The 21462-nt window shown below is 39.6% G+C and overlaps 2 protein-coding genes across 14 annotated transcripts in view; one reads left to right on the forward strand and one right to left on the reverse strand.

The window, feature by feature from the left end:
- kiaa1328 (KIAA1328 ortholog) lies at nucleotides 1-17535 on the forward strand. 3 transcript variants are annotated; one of them, XM_085406056.1, is made up of 12 exons: nucleotides 11-93; nucleotides 471-506; nucleotides 577-818; nucleotides 1970-2070; nucleotides 2208-2323; nucleotides 6756-6880; nucleotides 7919-8301; nucleotides 8401-8619; nucleotides 8765-8860; nucleotides 8949-9040; nucleotides 9204-9312; nucleotides 14411-17535. In XM_085406056.1, the coding sequence occupies exons 1-12, from the start codon at nucleotides 39-41 to the stop codon at nucleotides 14637-14639; spliced, it is 1803 nt and encodes a 600-aa protein (XP_085262182.1). In that variant the 5' UTR covers nucleotides 11-38; the 3' UTR covers nucleotides 14640-17535. The 3 variants fall into 3 exon arrangements, with proteins under 3 accessions (XP_085262183.1, XP_085262182.1, XP_085262181.1); XM_085406057.1 differs by lacking the exon at nucleotides 471-506 and having other exon boundaries at nucleotides 1-93; XM_085406055.1 differs by having other exon boundaries at nucleotides 14-93; nucleotides 471-818.
- Nucleotides 17536-19855: 2320 nt separating this feature from the next.
- Nucleotides 19856-21462, reverse strand: part of celf4 (CUGBP, Elav-like family member 4) — a 90141-nt gene continuing 88534 nt past the window's right edge. For all 11 annotated transcript variants that reach the window (XM_085406073.1, XM_085406061.1, XM_085406070.1 and 8 more), the window contains one exon: nucleotides 19856-20053. The gene's annotated coding sequence lies outside the window, so the exon portion shown is untranslated. The remainder of the gene's footprint in view (nucleotides 20054-21462) is intronic.

A 21462-nucleotide genomic window follows, 5' to 3' on the forward strand; every position in this document is an offset into this window, starting at 1 on the left:
ACGCTTGGCTCCCTGGGAGTGGTGGCGGTTGATTCAACATGGCGGCAGCAGCGAAAAGAAGTGAAAATTCGGGGATATTTTGGATGAATGGCGGTACGCTGACTTTTATCGAGCTACATTAGCCTTATCCAACACTTCACAGTTGTATATATCTTACAGGAAGACATAAAGCTTTTCGAAGTAGAGTTATAGTGTTACTTTTACGTCCGTACTAGAAAGTTGTTTTCTCTGAGGAAGTGAGAGAGCTTGTAGCTAATTATAGTTAAGATAAAGACTGCTCACCTAACCACTTATTTCAAGTTGATTTTGGATAGTTTGTTATTGATGATAACGGTATTCATGCTACCTCTTACACTGAGTTAGTCCTGCTAGGTCTCCCAATACAGAACAGAGCAAAAATAACACTGTAAAAGCCATCTGCAGCTGTTTAATTTGAGTGTCTCCATCCTCTTTTTGTTATGCCCACACAGTGTCAGATGATGAACGGCCTTTGGTGTTTATTCCTGGTGAGTCCAGTGATAAACAGTAAAACTTTATATAGAGTGGCTCTTATTGTTGTCTTCTTAACATCCTCAGGGGTGGACGGAGAAGTGACGTCTCAGGCCCCTTTTAACCTGAAACCACTCAGTACCAGTACATCCAAGAAAAGAGGCCACAAGATGGGAGTGAAGAGCACTTCTGACTGCAAAAAACAGGCCAAGCAAAGGAGAGAAGTCAAAAACCAAAGTGATCACTCAGGGGTTTATACTAAGGAGGACGTGTCTGTTCACCACAATGCTGCTGTGATGACACCTCAGACTTTTCTTCCGGTTTCACAGGTATCATAGGATTTTTTTCGGCTGAACTTTTTTGATTAAATGGCAATATGTAATGCACTGAATTTAAATTCGTATAGTGCTTTTTTTGGTCTCAAATAAACCCACTGTCCACTTCATTAGTGACGCTTTGCTAGTATCAGGTTGAACACCCTTTTGACTTCTGAACTGCCTTAATTCTTTGTGGCATAAATTCAACAAGGGGCTAGAAAGATTCCTTAAAGATTTTTGTCCATATTGATGTATTAGCATCACACAGTTGCTTCAAATTTGCCACTTGCACATCAATATTGTCAATCTCCAGGTTCGCCAAAACCCAAAGGTGCTCTTTTGCATTGTGAGCTGGTGACTTTTGGGGCTATTTGAGTAGTGAACTCCTCATCATGTTCATGAAATCAGTTTGAGATTATTTGAGCTTTGTGACATGTCATGTGACAGAAGATAGTACACTGGTCATAAAAAGATGGACATGGTTAATACTCAGGTAGACTTTAGTGTTACACTAAAGCCATCATGCTAATACAATGCAGGATGGATTCATTCTTTAATGTTATTTACTCCAAATTCTCAGACTACCATCTGGATACCACAGAAAAAATCAATACTCATTAGACCAAGCAATGTTTTTAAATCTTCTATTGTCCAATCTGATGGTTTGAAATGAAGCAGGTCAACTAGACCAGCGGTCCCCAACCTTTTTTGTGCCACGGACCGGTTTACACCCAACAATATTTTCACGGACTGGCCTTTAAGGTGTCGCGAATAAATACAACAAAATATAACTAGTACTGGTACCGAAAAAAGAAGATTTATTCATAACACACGTGAAAAGACCCAGGAAAACCAAGTTAACAATAAAAACGATAACAAAATAACGCTGAAAACTGATAAAAACCCTGAAAACCATACATTTCACACCTGAGCCTCAACTCTCGCGGCCCGGTACCAAACGACTCACGGACCGGTACCGGTCCGAGGCCCGGGGATTGGGGACCGCTGAACTAGACTACATGAATTGCTGTCATATGATTGGCTGAACCTAACAAACAGATGAATTTGTTAAATATAGTGGCCAGTGAGTGTATATAGAAACAGTACTGCTACTCTTTATTATTAAATCTGTATGTTTAACTCTTACTCTCATATTCTTAAAGGTAATTTCTGAAGTCAGCAAAGCAAAGAGTGAGGTCTGTCTGAAAGACCTTTGTCCTGAAGATAAGCGACGAATTGCAAATCTCATTGAAGAACTGGCTAGGTATCCAACGTTATTATCTTTTATGAATTTAACAATTTATAGTGATGGAAATTAAAATGTATTTTATTAACTCCTCATATGTTTTCCTTCTTTTTTTATTTTATTTTTAAATTGTCTTTTGTTTCCCTGTTCTCTAGAGTGAGTGAGGAGAAAGAAGAGTCGGTGCGGCGTCTGAAAGATGAACAGGGAAATTTTGAATGCAAGATTCAGCAGCTAGAGCAACAGAACCAAATCATAGCACAGGAAAGGGAAAGTATCCTTTCAAAGCAAGCAGACAGCTGCAATGTATAATGCCCTGCTTTTCCTAATGGGCCATATGAAGTGAATTTTTTTTTTTTTAAGTGAAATGATAAGGCTGTGGATGCTCTTTTGAGAGCTGCATTGGGTTATGTTTATAATCAGTGAAAGCAGATCTGCTCATCTTGTTCTGTTTGAATGTTTGTCAGACAACTTGACCTTCTTTAATGATGTTTGTTTAAACTATTTTGGAACATGCATCTTCACGTGATAAGGCTGCTGCAAAGACACCAAAAAGGAGTTATTGTGCTAAAGCTGATGTTTAAAAAACCCCAAAAGTAAAATGTATTTAAGAAAAGACATTTCATAAAGCCAACACCTTGTGGCTCATTATGGTATTTACTGTATATGATTGTATTGTGTGTGCTGTTCAAAAAGAAAGTCTGCAGGGGGCAGTGTTGTCTCAGGCAAGGCTATTTACAGTCTTTGGGCAAGAACCTTCAATCTGATACAAAAGGCAGAGAAGTAGAGCAGATGAATTTATATTACTTGATGTCTGCTGCAGTTGTCTTTTGCGAGTGCTTGTAGCTTATCCGCTGTTGTGTACAGAATCAATTTCATGGTTGGAGCCGTGCCCTAAACCATCTAAATCATCTTATCATCCAAAGATGAATTTTCATATTCACAGAGAAGACCACAGTATTTGCTTTTTACCGTGTTTTTTTGTCACCCTCCCATACTATTCAGTGTTAGAGAATATCTCTCAGTTTCTCCTGTAGAAAATGAGATCAGACAGGTCAACAGCTGATTCTTGTTGGTCTAACATGTCTAACGGTGCTAGAGTTGTAATGCTACACCCCAATCTGCTGTCTTCATAACAATTCTGCTCAGGTCAAACTAGAGTATGGCCAGCAGTCAATTTAGGTTAAAAACACTGCGAAATATGAAGAGTAATTGACCCGGCTGGTAAATTGCACAATTGGCAACGGCGGCAGGGAAAATTAGGAAAGCACAACTCAATTAAAGGCACTTTGGCTTGGAGACTTGGCATTTACACCAAACTTCTAAACTCCATTAAAAAGGTATTTGAGAGGAAAAAGTGTTCGGATCCAAGCACCTCCGGGGGGGAGAACGTAGTCTTTTAAAGTGTGTGCAAGAGTCACGAAGGCTCTTCTCAGGCAGAAGGTTTCGGCACTTCTCCGAAAGGTTAAGGAGACACCAAAGGCAAACACACTGAATGAGAGTCTTGTCAAGTCTAATTCCATTACGCCTTAGCTTATCTTATCTCACCAAGATTCAGGGATGTCAGGGGTATAAAGAATGTAGGACTATACCTTAGCCCCAAGCCAACTAGGATGAGAAGGAAAAGTACCCTTGATATTTGGGATGTTCAGCTGACATTTGGAGCTGACTGGCACACAGGGCTGAATTTGTGTTTCAGATAGAAAGTATGCTTTTTTACTTCAGGGCATGTTGGCACGAGCACAAGTCAAGGTGGCGTTAGTAACATGGTATACTGTTTTACTTTCTGTATCCAGAACAAGGCACAGCAGGTGCTACATGTAATGCCACTTATTGAGCTGAAACAATTGGAGGGAATCCTGAGGCCATGGAGAGAGGGACACAACAGTTCTGCTGCGTGTTACTAAAATGGCATTTGATAGAGGAATGCATTGGCATTGGCATTCCTCTATCACAGGAGTGCTAAATCCATTTCTGGCCTTAAAGGTTTTGATGTGTGACATTTACAATGCGGAAATCTAATTTTATCAAGTGTGCTTTTTGTGATAAGCATACATCAAATGCTTGCTTTTGGATAAATTCAAATTTGTTATGTTTTAGGGGTTATGATGATTTTTGGTCTTGTTGTTGTGTAACTCACCTTTTATTCTTGGAAGTAGTGCAGTAGTCCTTTACAATAAATTACTACCTACCAGTGGGTAAATACGACAGCTTTATATTTGAATATATAGCCATTCTTTCTGCAGGAGTATAATAAAAGTGAATGGAACCAGTTGTGAGCCTAATGTAAAATAAATAATGCTTAATAAATGTAATATTTTTTTTATGGACCTTGTGTTTTAAGCTTTGGTAGGTGTGCCATTTGACATATTCCATAGCCACCAGCCAGTTTGTACTGATGCCAGGTCGTGCATCTGTGCCTCAGAACTGCTATTGCTTTAGAGTTCTGATCAATGAGTCTCGAAGATGCCTGAGAATGGTTTTCTTCATCTTCACTCTTGGAAATTTCCAGACATTTTCTAAAATAACTGTAAGATGATGTGTGGAGTTGTGTATTGGTTTATTGTGAGATTTGGCATTCATGTCTCTTTTTCAGATTCAGCAGGATTGAAGCAGTAATGTAAACCGTCTCCTTCTATTAATTCCCCGCCATTTCTTCCTTACACACATTCATACTCTCACACATATTCACACATCCGTCTCCGCCCCCATACCTCTCACATTCCAGCTCAGGCTCAATCTGTTTGGCACACTGTGCTAAAGCAGGTTTTAAAATATTCCCCCCTCCTGTGCAAATTTGTTCCACCTTGAAGTGGATTTCATTATTTCATTTGAGCCTCGGCCTGACAGGGAAGTGAATCATTTTGACAGACCCCGTCTGAAGCCTCTTCAACCCAAGCCCTTGATTCGGAGTATTTTTGGAGCAGGGGGGAGGAGTAAGTCATTGTTGGCACGTTGCAGCTCTGATGTAAACTAGGGGCTTGCTGAGAGCTTGGCCCCCATTGGCTGATGTCCAAGGCTGTAGAGGAAGCATGTTTAGTGTAGCGACTGGCTGAGAAGTGGAATCTTATCAGTGTTGCGCCACTCGGTTCAGATTACCTAGCACTTGCTATCCAGGGACTGCATTACCCTGTCAACACATTAACACATGTTATGTTCATCTATGCACTGGGATGATATGATGCTGCAGCCTGCTTGGGTGTTCAGCACAGATGGACTTTGCTTGTGTGTTTTAGATTGCGTGTGGTCTCTGCTTTGTATGCCGACATAAAGTGGGAATTGCCTTATATTGTGGTAAAATATGCATTTAAAAGAAAAACAAACCCTGAACACACCACACATTACCTTGGATTTCAGTGAGGTTTAGTTGTATAAGCATGTTCACTATCTCCCCTTTAGGACTTTTATTCATGCTGCATAAATAGACCTCCCAACACAGGTTTACATGATGTGATGTCCTTGTGATGTCCTTAAGTTCTGTGTATGGAACTGCTTCCATGGAGATCAGTGAGGCGGTAGAGGAGCCCTAGTTAGACGGAGGGTTCAATCAAAACATTTCCTCGCATTTTTCTAGTGTTTATGGAAGCTGTTGCATTGCTTTTGTCTGGTGTCTGGTCCTCAATTCAAAGTCGTCACCGCTCTCTTCTCTTTCCCTGTGTCTCATTTCCACAGCCTGATTGAAGTCTTCTAACAACCAAAGTGTTTTCTTATGGAGTGTTCTGCCAACTATTCCTTCAATAAGACTCTTCTTTGAACTTTGATTTTCTCTTTAAAATGAGGGTTTCTTTTCCAAATGGATGCTGAGAAACTCATCAGCTGGGGGAGCAGGGGCACCATCATAAAAAGATATGGCCTAGAGGAACACACTTTATGGTCAGCTTGGGTGGGAGTGTGTGTACTACTTGCTTTATTGTAGTGTTTGTGTGCGGGCTGTTTACAGTGCAGGTGGGGAATTTGTGCTCTCGTGTCTTGCTGTTTTTATGTTTGTACTAGAGAGTCAGATTGACAATGATTATTGAATGTGTGCGAGTATGTCTGTGTGCAGTCTCTCCATTCTCATGCTCATTATCTTTGTATGTGCGGGTGTGGTGTGGTGCTGCCACTGTCATTAGTGGGGCTCCTGAGGCGCAGCAGTAGTCCCGCTCCAGATTAGTTTTCTTGTGTCTGCCAGCTCTCTGTCTGGCAGATAGCCTGGCGTGGCATTGCCCAGCTCAGCTCAAAACAGCTTGGCCCTGCCCAGATGGTGAAAGCTCTGTGCCACAACAACAACTTTGATTTTGCTGGACTCTTCCCTGTCTCTGTTTTCAGCTTTGCCTTTTCTCTACTTTTCTGGTCCAATGTGTAATTGATTACGGAAACAAGGTTTTAATTCAGATTGTCGATCTAAATCCAGCATCTTCAAAGTAGCACAGGAGAAACTTTTCTTTTACTAAAACTACTTCTCAGCAAAAATTGAACTCATCAAAGAGCTACACGTTAGGGATTTGTAAGATTTATTTATTTATTTTGAATGAAAATGAAAACTCCTTCCTATTTGAATCAAATAGTGAAGCCAGAATTTCTTTCAGTCACACAATTTGATGGAACTCACTGCATGATTTCTCAGCCAAATCTGGGGTGGTGGTTATGTTTTACTCTAAGGGTTTCTTTTGTTTCAGTTTAGCTGTTGTTCTACTTTGTTAGTTACTTAACCCTTGGTCCTCCAGGTCTGCAGCAGCAGTACAAAGAGTGCCAGGAGCTGCTTGGGCTCTACCAACAATACATTTCTCAGCAACAGGCAAAGCTCAATCAGTCCATTGCCCAGCTTAGCCAGCCATCAAGTCACAGTAAGGTAAGATATGGGATAAAATGGTTGTGTGTGTGTTATAGGTTATATGTACACACATTTCCTTTTATGTTTCTATTGCAATGGAAAATGCACAATAAAATGACAGCCATTCTCCTATGGGAGCCACATTCAGGCAATAGCCCTGTTTGCCATCAGTCACATACAAAAAAATCCAGTGGAAACACATGCAAGAGGCATTGTTCCATGGCCAAGTGCCATAATAATTTATAACAAATCACTACAGTCCACAGTCACTACCTCAATATGACTACAACCTAGTAAAAACTCTCTCAAGGTGACACTTTAAAGGCGAAGATGCCTCTCTGGCTGCAGCCTCTGTATGAATGGATGACTTGGCCAACCTCATTGTCCGCAGTGGCTCTGAATAATGTGTGTTTGCCTGCTCTCTGACCCTCAGCAAATTAGTCAGTCTCTTTCTCAGTCTACTATAAAATGGGCTTTTCTCCTTATGTTTATCTCATAATGTTCATGATCTTTGCTCACCTGTCACTTGTGTTTAGTTGAAAAACACAGGTTTATCCCTTTTATATTATAGCTATACAAGGTCCATGGTGAAATCACCACTTTAGCACAAGAGGATCATCAGTGTCATCATCATATCATTTTCATTACCAGTGTCTACAGAGCATGTGCTCACCTACTACCTTTTATATGAACTGTTCTTTGGTATCTCTTAACTCAGTACACAGCCACAGTAATTATGTGCACAAATGGAAGGAAGTAGACCAAAAAAGATGCCTTGGGTCGCAGCAGCTCACATAGAGTGCAAGTGAAATGTGAGTTCTTGTGAAATTGCTCTTGCAAGCAAATGGGGAGCTTTTACGGCACATAGTAACGCGAGCAAATTAGGTTGCTAAGCGAGGCCTAATTCCGTATTGGTAAATTTCAGCTTTGCAGCCAGCTCTAAATTAAAGTTTTATGGAGCAGTCGAATGTTTTGGCTGAAAAACTCCCATCAGTTTTTCAGAGGCTTCCTTAATGGGCCAAAATACATTAATTGTCCTCTTTGTTCTCTGTCCAGGTGCACAGTAGTGAGGAACTCCCCAATAGGACATCTACAAGCAGAGCTAATAGCTCACTCTTTGATGGCTCATACCTCAGTCACGCTGCTACTGGAGGACCACAAGCTCGAGCATACAGGAATGGTTATGGAAGAAGAGGAGCAGTACGGACATTTAGGAGCACTGCTTGTCTTTCTTGTGATGGACCGTTAAGTCCAACTCATGGGCCAGTAATACAGCATAATTGTCAAAAAATAGAGTGCAGGGGCCCACACTCATCCCACAGATGTGAGTGTTGTGAATGCAGGGATCAAGGCACTGTCTGTGGAACACAGCAGCAAAGAATTCACAGTTCCTCTCGTCTGAGCCACCATGATACCTTTAACCAAGATGAGTGTAAAAGGTACAGTATTCAGCCATACCAGCATTACTTTCCTTTTTTCATGTTGAAAATTTTAGCAAGGCACAAAGGAGATGGCATGTAACATGCATTTGCACATAGGCTCCATAGTGGGAATATCATGGACTCTGGGGCCAAGGAAGCTCTGACCAGGCCTCTGCTGGGTCAGGAGGACTGGGAGGAGAAGAGGCACCAGCTGCTGCTGCAGAAGATGCAGTTAGAGATGGAGAGAGAGAGGCTGCATGCACGCCTGGCAGAGCAGGAGGAAAGGCTCCAGAGACAGAATCAGCAACTACAGCAGTCACATCTTGATTACAAAAGGTAGAACGGTATTTGCTGTTGACGGTAGTTACTTTGGTACATCCATTACGTGTCTGCAATCCTTGGTCTTTTCATATTTTGTGTCATCCTCTGTACTTCAGTTTATACCATTGCAGACTATTTTAACTTGCTATATCTGTGTTAGATTTCAACCAGCTACTCAAGCTGAGGTCAGCTCCTCTAATACTAGGAGTGATGTTACAGAAGTGCAGAATCCTTCGCACCAAGATATACCCTCCAGGTAAAGCAAATTTTGGCATATACAGATATTGCACACCAACCAGACACATGTGAAAGGAACATTAATGCATTTTGTATGTTGTCTACAGTGTGTGTGATGATGCAGGAGTACATCCTGGAGGACAGAGCTTGCATGAAAAGCATCCAGAAACTGTACCTAATCCTCTGAACAATGGCAGTGGTAAGCTTGTATTATCAATTAATCAATAAGTGTTTGCACAGTTTAGCTTGAGACAGGGGAACAGTTTAGCTTGAAATACATATTTTAGCACTCTCATGTATCACTAAAATACCTTGTTAAATTTTTAATAAAAAAAGCAAATATATCCTTTTCTTGACCTCAGAATATTTAAAACAGCCCACAAAGGACATGGCCACATCTCCTGCTGAATCACCTACAAGCCTGAGGAAGCACACATCAGTATCTGCAATCCAAAAGACTCCAGACACCAGGTAACAAACATCAATAAACAATTTAATAAACATTTATTGTAATAGTTTGTAAGTTCATTAAAGTGCTGTACAATGTTTATAAGGGTGGTCCATTTTTAGCAATTATATTGGATAATGTAGTTCTCAGAAGAACAGTCTGTGTGGTTGAAATATTTATGTTAATGTGTTAAAGTGTTACAGTGTCCAGCATAATATTTTTCCCCTATACTACACAAGAAATACAAAATTTTATGTCATAAAGGTAAATCGATCAAATATTAAGTAACTAAAGGTTTAAAGTAAATGTAGTGGAGTAAATGCTATACCCCTTTTTAGACTCGCCCATGATTTGTGTATCGCTGGGCTGGGGTAGCTGCTGTCTGCTCCAGCAATCATTACAAAAAGTCAGCCAAATTTAAAGATTGTGGCAAACTAAACAAGCAGTTCATTTGCATATCTTGACAGCTTTCATTTGAACAATTTCTTAGTTTGTTTGTGCTGCTGTTGTGTAAAATGCACCAGTGGTGGGTTGGAGCAGCTGAAAAGTAGCTTTTCTTCACATTTAATCTAACTGAACATTTGGTGTGTTGTAGGACTTATTGGTATACTAACTGTAAGAAAAAACACTTCTCATATGTGAGAGTACATGATCACTGAAAAAGCCTTCACTGACCCCAACAGGCCAGCAGTTAGCCAGTCAGGGTCCCCAACATACTTTATTATTATTATTATTATTATTATTATTATGTATTTATTTATTAACTGACCCGTCGCCATCAGGCCACCAGTTATGGTGAATCTTGTGCCAGCAGATTTGTGATTTAAAAACATATATGAAAAATCAACACAGTTCAAACATCTGAAGGATGTAAGAAGTCATGAATCTGTGTTTATCTAAAATTCTGAACTGAGGGTCCTCGGGTTAAGGAATGTTTTCCACAAGGATTTATGGGTGAAATAAAGGTAGCAGCTTAGAAACTAGGTGATAAATTGGAGTGTTTTATTAGTGGTCTGTGGCAGCGAGTGTCTTTTCCTCCTGTTTCCAACAAAAAGATTACAGCAGATTTAGAATATAAGTATTTAATGTTTTTTTCCTGGGCTTGCTGTTGCTGCAGTGTTTGTGGTTAAATGATGACTTTTCTTAGTCTAGCTAACTTTTCGAGCTGCGAGAAGCTAATTGAAGCTTTTTACTGGGCTAGCTAGTGCTGCGGCCAGCCTGTCAGGAGACATGCTGCGTTCCATTAGTCGTCCTAGCAGGGATCCTGCAGCAGGTGTAATTGAACAGACTTCTGGATACACCCCCCCCCCCCCCCCGTCCGCTCAGCCACAGAAATGAGACGAAGAAAGCAGAAGTGAGGGAGAGATGTTAAAAGTGTGTTTGAGGGTGAGAGCATTGGATAAAGTGAAAAAATGGGAAGCGAGGAAAGGTAGAGCAGGTTCAGATGGATAGTAGTGGAAACGGTGAGAAAGATGTAAGAAGGGGGGAGAGGGGATTTGAAGATAGGGATGAATCACTGAGTGCAAGCATTTCCTAAAAATGCAAAGGACTCTGTACATGGAATAGTAATTAACCTGACTGTGTGTTGTCTTAATGCGTGTGCAATGTGCATGTTCAGTTGGACTCCAAGGCCACAGTGGAATTAAATGCAAAAAAAATATCAGATGCTAAAAAATAATTTGTGATTCTGCACAGCTTTCCTTTAAAGCCATTATTATTTCCACACTGGAGCAATTCTTTTCTGTAATGTCAGATTTCCTCTACCTTGTTGTAAATGCAGTGGTAGATAGCAGATACACTAGCTGTGAGACAGCCTCCCCCTCCTTGTTTTGAAGGATAGTTCTTCAAAACACCTTGAAGTTTCCAACTTCTGACGATTAACTCTTAAATAAAGCAGCGCCTGGTCCAAGTTGAACTGTGAGCTCTAGCAGATGCCCATTAATTCCAGCAGGGGATCTGGAGTATCAGATCTTATTACCATTCATTTTCACCTCCAAAGCCTATTAAAATTGTTCTACTCTTAGATACACAATGTCTTCTTTCTTTTTCTTTTTTTGTGCCAGTAATGAGGAAGTCTGTGTCTCAGATGCCTTTTGTGGTTTTCTTGCAACATGGTTTTTTTCATGTGCATCTTTTCAGATATTTATAATCCTTTGGTAATCCACTGAATCGTATTAGACATATGTCTTTCCCTTAGCTGGTGTTCAAAATACCGAGAATAAAAATAGTTGTAAAAGAATTCAGTGAATGAAGTGAAGGCAATATGTTGTTGCTCTGAGCTCATCAGAAACCTGTCAGAGCGGCCTGACTTTAGCAGATCAGTAATGTGTGGTTTGGTGCTAGTTTTCAAAAATACTTATTTTCATCTGTGTGTGTGTGTGTGTGTGTGGGGGGGGAAATCTTTTATAGCTTTGGTTAGTGAATCATGGGAACAACCACATCAAGTTTTGATATTTGAGGTTGTTTAAAGAAAGAATGGCTTTATTATCACTATTAAACTTGTTTTATTTAAATATCTTTAAAGATAAAACAAACAAACAAAACAAAACCAAACAAAAAAATCTTACTGAAAAATTCCCCATGTTACCTGAAGCGTTCTCCTTCACTTGGCAACAAAATAGTTCTTGTAACCATCTAATCTTAACCAATTCGATGTTGATGTGCAAATCGCACAACCAAACTGAGGTTAACATTAAGTGACCTTTTTAATCCTTTCATGAATCCTGTGCTAGTTAGTAATGAGACAGTTCCAGCGCACGCCGCCCATCTCATCTTGATCCTTCCTGCCATTGCCCGCCTGCTATTGATTGGCTGGGAAATTGACATGCGGGATATACACAGTGGCCATTATAGGTTTTTTATCTTACTGTTTGGACTGCAAATGAAAAGAGGCACCGGGGCGAGATGGCTATCTTTAATGAAAGAGAAAAGCCAAACAAGCAGTGAAAGTTATGAGTGGGAAGGAGGTGGTGAGTAGCATATGCTGAAGAAGTTTTCTGAAAATTTTTATCTGGCCTCATGGAGCTAGAAAAGAGAAACAGAAGCTCTGTAACTGATAAATTGGGGAAAATAAAGTCCAGTAGTTGTGTTTTTTATTTTTTATTTTTATTTTTTTATTGTACTCTGAAGACTTCTTGGTGTACGAGTTTGAAGCATTTAAAAAGTATTTGAAAGCAGAGCAGCGCACATCTACTGTTTCACAGTAGTCATTATAACACGTTTTTAAATTTCAAAATCAAGATTAAACTTTGTCCGAGTCTCCTTTCTGTTACATTTCCTGTCCTAAGGATAAAAGTACTAAATGCTTTATGTTGACAACGTGATGTCTTCAGATGCTCTCAAAATGACCCGACATTCCAGGTCCAAGACCTTATTTTTCTCTTTTTAAAAAAAAAAACAGTGACAGAAACGTGTGTTGCTGCTACTGCTGTCCATGTATTTTATCTGTAAGCACACAGTAAAAATGATTCTGCCAGGACTCCCTTGGGAGATATAAATATCCATCATCAATTCACAACTTTACTTCATGCAAACTGGAGCCAAGAAATGAAGTTCTTTGTCGCACCGTATACCCCCTCTGAAAATCTATTGGCATTCTTCTCTTTGGCCTTCATGCAATCTCTGTGCCAGCAGCCCTCCCTCGCCCTACCCATTGCCACCCCCCAATACTGCTGCCCAAACTATACCCCCTACCCCCCGCACTACCCTTGTTATAGATTGTGACCGCCGGTAAGTGATGCATTATTCATTACCAACATGTCGTTTGTTGATGGATGGCTGTTTGAGAGCCCTGTCCGTTAAATAAATCAACAAATAAAAATGCAAATTCTCACATTTCGAGCGAAGCAACCCAGCCAAAGTCCCTCCCCCACATTCCCTCTCTGCCTCCATCTCTATCCACAAAGCAGCAGTCATTTCCAGACTCTCTCTTACAAGCGGGCGCATACACACTCCTTCTCACTCATGCTCTCAGACTTTCTCCTCTTTTCTCCTTTGCTGTTGACAGGCAGGAGACCAAATGAGGAAGACAGATTTACTTAGTTGAGCTTCTTTTCTTGTTTTTTTTTCTTTCTTCCCCCAATCAAATCCCTTTGCTCAAACATGTACATACATGAATTCATGTTGCTAAAGCAAAATATAGCCCTTTAAAAGCCTTTTCGGCTATTGATATGTGAAGCCTGAAGTTAGTTTGAAAACATGACATATCAAGGTCCATAGTTACGTGTTGAGGAACATAAATGCACCCTGATTGGAAGTTTCACCACTGCGTCTGTGTGCTGACCACCCGCATGCATATCAACAAGTACATCCCAAGGATCGGCCTTACCTGGGAGAGCTGTGTGCAGAGCCGCGCAATGCAAATCGATGCGGCTTTAAACGAGCAGAGAATTATGTTAGCAACATCAGTCGAGCGTGCTTTAAAGAATTCATGTTTTGTATCTGGAATGGCCGTCGTTCGACTGTGTATACACTGAATAATTTATCAAACCAGCCAGACTGAGGGATTGAATCTCTATTAGCTTAATCTCCCCTATTTTGGTTTATTTATTTCACCGCACATTCCCCTCATTTCTATTCCAGGGGAGAAGGCACTGGGTTCTCTCCCCCTTGTTCTCTCACACCTGCAAGAAACTGTGTTTTTCTGCTGGGACGCCCCAGTGGTTTGGACTTGTTAACGCTGCTTGTTAGGGTTCAGTAGGCACTTCACCAAGAAAGATTTGTTAACACTTGTATGAAAATATTTTTTGTTCACCTTTCAGTTGTTAACACAGACCACAAGAAAGCAAAACTCTCACCCAAGTGTTTTGTTTTTTTTTCCTTTGTTTTTAGCTCTAACTGGATGTTGCTTTGTACATTTGTGATGTCAGTCTCTCAGCTTGCTCTGTTTATGTGCCCTCATAGTTAAGCAGAATGTAACTGGCAGGCTTTCTGTGTGCATTCCTCTGCTACAATGAAACCACAGTGAGAAAGCTCATTTAAAGTGTTTCCTCTGTACAGGGCTCATAAATGTAGCCTGTGTCAATTCAACCTTTGAAACAAGCTGTGGAGGCTAAAAAAGCAAAATGGGGGGGGGGGGGGCGGGGGCTAGAAACCTAACCTAAAGTTTTTCTTTTTTTTCAGGTTGGACTTTTCTCTGGTTGAGTTATTGGATATCTTTAGTCCTGTTTCTGCACCTGAGCAATGCAAGACAACCACTCAAAGAGCCAGAGCATTGCAACACAGACCGGCTCATACTGCCCCCAAATCAGTGAGCCGAACCATGCTTACCCCTGGTGGACCTCGTCCTCAGAGCACTCAGCAAGACCTGGAAGAAAGCAAAATACTAGAAGATATTTTCTTCATTTGCTGACGAAAAAAATGAGGAGCATGAAAAAGATTCAGTCAGCTGTGTCCATTTTTTTTTTTTTTTAAATGTTTTTCATTTAACTTTTTATTGGTTTTCTAAAATCAGAATCAATGTCACACGGTTTGCATAGATTGTGATATTGGTAGAATTTTTTTTAAATACTAATAAATGTTTATTTTTCAAGCCTCGTTTGTAAAAAATTGCCAATATGACATAATTTTCCACTGTGCATCTGGCTAAAGGATGCAAATTTTATAAATCTCTGATTTACTGGAAATATTATACATAGTCGGTTCCATACACATGTGACAACTATCCTGTAGCAGACAGCTGTTGCCATTGTGTAAACCCCAAAGTAACCAGGGGAATCTTATATCAAGAAGTTACCAATCAGCAGTAATTATGACACAACACAGAGTATTTTATTCTAGACTGTGCTTTATTATTGGGCTAAGCTGAGACGCATCATTCATTTAGAATTACAAAAGAAGAGTCCAGGGGACCAGAGAATGGTGCAGTCTGGAGAGACGGGGGCGGGAGCCTAAAGCGTGCTGCCCATCAGAAGCTTGGCTCATCAGGAACCTGGCAAAGCTTAATATGCAACATTCATCACCCCCCTCCATATGTGCTGAAATTGGGAAATAGATTTCCAGAACACTTTGAAAACCACATGAAGTAAAATGTGATTCTAGCAACACTACTGAGCTTTAGAAATAAAAATCACTGATAACAGCACCGAAAAAAAAATGATAGGAACTCAAATTTCTTTTGGATGAAATAGTGCAGTTTTCATTGAATTTAGTTCTCGGTAGAACACGTGAGTTGAACAAGATCAGAGCTCTGTTGAACAAAATGAAGCACAATGGGGAGAATAGGAAGGGAAGGGAATACAGTTTTCAAAAGTTGTTTACAATAAACCAGACATTAGTTCATTAAATATTAGCAGCAACTTATACTGACCTCAAGGCGTCTCTTCTGATTGAACAGTTGATTTAAGATGTGTTTAACTAGGGATTACTATTTCCCCCACTTTGCTTAACGGTGGCATTTTATTTTGAAACGATCTTTTAACAAAGCTTTTCCTTTTTTTTTTTTTTTAAATGAACAGAACAGTATGCATTTATAATTACAAATATACATAAGGCTTTAGTGTTGTACTGCATTGTTGTGAGTAGTTTGCAAGCCACAGGAAAAATGTAGAAGCAGTCTTAGTAGTGGTTAAACTTCCAATACTTGAGCGGTAAGATGTGTCGCGATTCAAGGTTAACGCTTGCAAGAAAACAGATCAGTGTCAGTAATGAGAGCTCAGATCTTGGCTCAAACAGCACAAATAAATAAACAAATAAATAAACAGACAATGAAATAAATAATTCAAATCTGTCTTTGACATCACTTGGTCAAAAGGAGCGTTTTTCTCCGTCATCAAAGAAGTTCTGAAGGCATGGTCCTGCAGACAGGAACAATGATCATCTGTGGACCACAACAGTGGCCCATTCATGTCATATAAAAACTATTTGGTCACGTACCAACTCATAAAAAAATAATGCCATGAAAGCATGCTTATCATTTCAGACATGACTTATAAATAAATATCTAAACAAACAGATAAATGAATAGAACCCATTAAAGTATTTCTTTTTTGTTTTGTTTTTTATAAAATAGGTCAATGTGTGTCTAAGCTCTAACTGAGGTCAATGCTCTCCCTGACTGTATTCTGGATAAATGCCTTGGTCAGGTCCTACAGTTTGTACCGTATCCTAGCGAATATTTTTTTTTGTACCTGGTTTTAATGAGCATTATCATGTTTTCATTCATATATTTTTTTTAAGTATTTAAATTACTTTATCCAGTCCTTGTAGATAGAAGTAAAAGTCCTATAAAATATGCAAACCTATGTACAGAGGAAAACAGAGCAAAAAAAGAAACAATTTACAGTATATTCATCAGTTTATGTATATATTTATATATATATATTTATATTCAAACTTCCTCTGTTTCTTGTTTTTGAACCACTAAACTTTGTTTTTCACTTTTCTCATGTAAACTTGCAGCTTAAAGTTGGAGCAAATGAAGATGAGCTGGTTGGCATTTGAGTTCTCGCACATCTTTCTGCGTCTGCTTACTTCGTTCGCCGTGGGAAAAAAATGACTGATTGCTCAAACAAATCATACGAGAAGCACAGACTGTGATGGCAGTTTTTTTTCTTTCTAATTTTCTCAGAGCAGCGGGGCAGTCAAAAAAGGGCACACAGTGCTGCGATCAGGGACACCAGACATATGATATTTTGCCTCGGATGTTATTGTTAGACAGAGACAGGTCAGGTTGATGAGCTAGAGGTTTCGTACTAATCCACCAAAGTTAGTGGAAGAAAAGAACAAAAAAAGAGATCTCGATGGTCATCTGGTTTAACTGTATGCCACGCTCAGGAGATTGTTAAGTGGCACACACACAAACAGAGGCATTCTGGGATGTGCACTGGTGTCTTTTAGACTCACTGGATTTGGAAGGTAAATGTTAAATTATTCAAACTGCTAAAAAGGTTAAACAGAGACACTGGGGAAATGGCATAATGAGAAGTTTATAGGAAAACTAGTAACAGCACCCAACAGGAAGCATAGTCTTCCAAAGTGTCATATAGCCTTATAAATATTCATATATATAAATATTCATTGAGTAATCTCCACCAGCTCAATAAGTGTTGAATGCAGGGTCTAATAAATCCAAGTCTGTTGACCTTTTTCAGGTTTATAGTAGGTGTTTATACCATTTTTGTAGACTATTATGAGAAACTACGCTAAAGCAATATGAAACCAGCCTCGGTGATACAGCAGGCGTAATGGGTAAATGGTTTTTCACACTTATTGCTTCATTTTACAGTTTCATTAGAGCTTTTATCTTTATATATATATATATATATATATATATATATATATATATAATTGCATGAAGACTTAACGTAAGGCAATATAACAATTTCTAAAAGATATGCTTCATGTCAAGTATAAATCCTTTTTTTTTCTGTTCAAAGGGAAGCCAGCTCTATGACATATTCATCAATATCACATCTCCTTCACAGCCATTAACCCTCTCAGGCTCAAACTAAGTTTTTGTTGCTAATGCACAAAAGAATACCTGCAGTGGTACTTCTGAGTAAAAATACCTCATAAAATATGTATGTGGGGTAATCAGGTTGTTAGTTTTTAAGTGTTACAAATCTGCAACGCCTGCCTTGAGAGGGTTAAAATCCTCCTCGGTCCAGTAAGCTCAGTCGCATCCCTTATCAAGCCACATTGTGCCCATTTCAGCCCTGATTTTTACCCTTTATTACCTTCCAACTAGTGGAACTTAGTCTCAGGTGCCTTGCACACAACTTGAAAAGTTAGTGCCTGTGCTAGAAGGTTACCTAATCGCATGAATCTACATTAGACCTAAATGCTTTCCCCCCCCCCAAAGACAATGATGGACCAACAGTGCTTGGACAATTTTTGTTATATTTGACATGCACTGAAGCTCTCTACGCAGCTGAAAAAATGATATGGATCAGGCTGTAGTTTTGACATCATAATAGCGCGCTGGCTACTTGCAGTAGTGTGTGTGTGTTCAGTTTTTTTTTCTTTGTTTTCTGAGAGCACAGTGCTTGATGGCAGATTCTGCAGGTGACAAGGCACACCTTGACATGGTGACAGCCCATACGCTACATGCACTTTACTGAATGCAAAAGAGAGCAAGGGTTGTGAGACATTTTCATTTTGGTTCAAGTTTCAAAGAGAAGTTTGTGTGTGTATGCATGTGTGCGTGTGTGTGTGTGTGTGTGTAAGCTCAAAAGATATGTTTGGAATAGAGTCGAAGATAATTGTCCTTTTCCTCTAAAATCATCTAGCCTGATTCTCTTAAAGCCTGCTACTGAGATTGGCTTTTTGCATTTTCAGATAATATGTACACCATATGTGTTTCATCACACATGAATCTTTTTAGCAATATATTGTGTGTCAGCATATAGGTAATCAGAGAAAGGAATGCCTGCAGTTTTGGGAGCTGCCAGATTTGCGATTCTTCCCAAGCAGAGCAATGCTTCAAACTCCAGCTAAAATCTACAAAAAAATTACAGCTCAACATAGTCAGTAGCCGTTCTATATACAGACACACATATATAAAATATGTGCATATAAATACATATATTTGTGATTAATATCTATTTATCCATATATACTGTATATATGAATACATTTGCTTGAATGCCTGTTATACATATATATGTACTGCAAATATAAACAAGTTCATATATTTCAAACATTTCTGATGTTATTCTATCTATGAGGTTAGGATGTCAAGTTAAAAAAGATAAGGCTGTGATACAGAGCAGCCCCTCCCATGCACTCGCCATCCCTCCCGAGACAAAATGAGAAGAGAAAAAAATAAACATTTTGAGTAATTGTAAACTAGCGAAGTGAGAGACCCCATTTGGTCATCTGAAATAGTTTTGCCTGTATTCAAAAAGCATATCAGCAATATATATGTATATATACATGTGTTGTATATATTCGTAATGTACACTTCTTTTAAGTGCAACTCCCCAGCCACGCTGGCTGACAGAGATGCAGTGGTCCGAGTATATTAGAGCTACAAGTCCTCAGCAATAAAAATGTTTGGTCTTTTGGTCCCTAAAACAACTAAGGAATGATGGATAAGACTCCCTGGAGACTGTTGCTATGGCGCTCCTCGGCAACGGTATCCCCTGGAAACGGACAGGCACTCCGAGCTAAAGATGGCCATCCCAAATCGAAGCCAATCTGTGTCGTGAAAATGTCACATTCCTACTTAAGTTCTCTCTCAGAGAATTTGTCCCTTCTTGTTTCAAATCTTAAAAATTGGTCTTCAAAACTCAATTGCTCCACACTATCTTAATGAAAGATCTCCTACGGCAATCCGCTATTATGTTTTTTGTTTGTGGTTTTTTTTTGTGGTTGTTTTTTTTTTTTTTTTTTTTGTTATTTTTATTTTTATTTTCAAAGTTTTGTTCTTGTTGGACTTTTGACATCCGTATTCCTTTCAAGAGTTCAGCGGGGTTGGTCATTGTAAGGAGGTTTGATGTAGTTTCTTTTACTTTTTTCTCCTCCTTTCTTTGTTCAAGTAAAAGTTTTTGTGGTCCAGAAAAGGTAGCTGTCATTCAAGCAGGGTTTTGTGGGGAAAGAAGTGTGTATATGTGTGCAGAAGAGGGGAAAAAAAGTCCTGGGGCTAACCAGGCTGGTACAAATTCACTCTGAGTTCCAAAGTTTTAGTACATCCAAAAAGGAGGTGTCCTTGACTCGGTCATCGCTCTCTCTCTCTCTCCTCTGTTTTCTGAAGCAGCCTCAGTGGTCCAGATGTTGAGTTTGCACTCAGTGGTGGGTAGCAAATAATCAACAGCTCAACAAAACCTGAAAAGCACAGAAGAAAAAGGGACTGTTTGAGTAAAGGAATGTGTGGAGAAACAACACAAGGTTTCACGTTTTGCACCTCGATGCATTGATGCTTGCACTTTTCCACAGGATAGCCACTGGCTCGAGCTTTTCTGCAGATTGCTCAGGTTCCTAGAAGTATCCCATGAAAACTGCACTTTGATACCAGCAGCTGTGGGGTTTGAAGGTGTGTCTAGCTTTGCGGTTCATTTGTGCACTTGCTTGGATCTGATTTAGATAATTGAATGAGACAGCTAGGTCGCTTGCCGTTGAACTTTCATTACACATTTCTACATTATACCGGAAAACAAGAAAAATGACGGAGAGATATTTGCTTTGATTTTTAAATTAATTTTTCTTTGGAAGCAATGACGTCACCAGTGTTGTGTGTTCCTTCTCTGTTGATTTTTGCTGTATTTACATGCAGATGGAGCGGTGCAGAATACTTAACAGGACACCTGCCTCTCTAAAGCGTCTTAGCCAGCACTAAGACTCTAAGTCCTGGTGTGGATAAACAAAGATCATTTTGCTGAGACAATTTTCAAAACAAATCAGTGCTCATCCTGCAGTGAATTAATCTGGCTTCCTGGCTGCAGCTCTGTTGTTATCTTCTACGCGATGAAACAAATTTTTCGTTTCTATTAAAAAACAAACTCTTCAATCCTGTTTTTGAAATGGTGAAGGGATTCTAATCGAGACACACCTTACCGTGTCATTAGATGTTAAATAAGAGTACTCTAGCTTGCTGTTGTGCCAACAGTGTGTTATTATTCTATTTTATTCTATTTTTATTTTTTTAGATGATAATACCAATAGTAAAGCTGGTGATGCAAGTCGAAAAGCAGCTCGCTAATCAGTTGAGAGCGTAATGATGCTCTGGGAAAAAAAAAAAAAAGGAAATCAGAAGATGTTTTCTCCAACATTCAGTTTAAAAAAATCATTTTACATATCAAAAGGAGTGGCGGCACACATTTGATGACAAATTCATATGAGATTGCTCTTCCACCTGCAGTGATTTGCCTCAGGACACTGTCTGGTATGGTTCAGTTAGTTTGTGAGTGGGTGATAAGTTGCCCTTGAATGAAGTCATCAGTAGTGAATGAACGACACAGCCTAAACTCTCCATCACACAGATGAAGGGAGGAGACAAAGAGGAACAGCACAATTACCTGCCTGAGGGGTAATAAATGCCTCTCCCTTGGAAGCACTTTCTTCCCTGTGCAACATGCTGAACCATTTACCAATTATCTTTTACCTACGAGGTAACATACAGGGTCATTTACTGTAAAGTCGTTCTGCAAATAGAGGAGGCTACTTTTTTCGGCCAGCCTGGAAGCTGACATCAAAACAAGGTTTCACTTTCAGTATAGATAGACATGTCTTATGGT

The sequence above is a fragment of the Rhamphochromis longiceps genome, linkage group LG5 (assembly GCF_057381845.1).
Source record: "Rhamphochromis longiceps isolate RC_006_pf linkage group LG5, R_longiceps_female_GT1.1, whole genome shotgun sequence".
NCBI lineage: Eukaryota > Metazoa > Chordata > Actinopteri > Cichliformes > Cichlidae > Rhamphochromis > Rhamphochromis longiceps.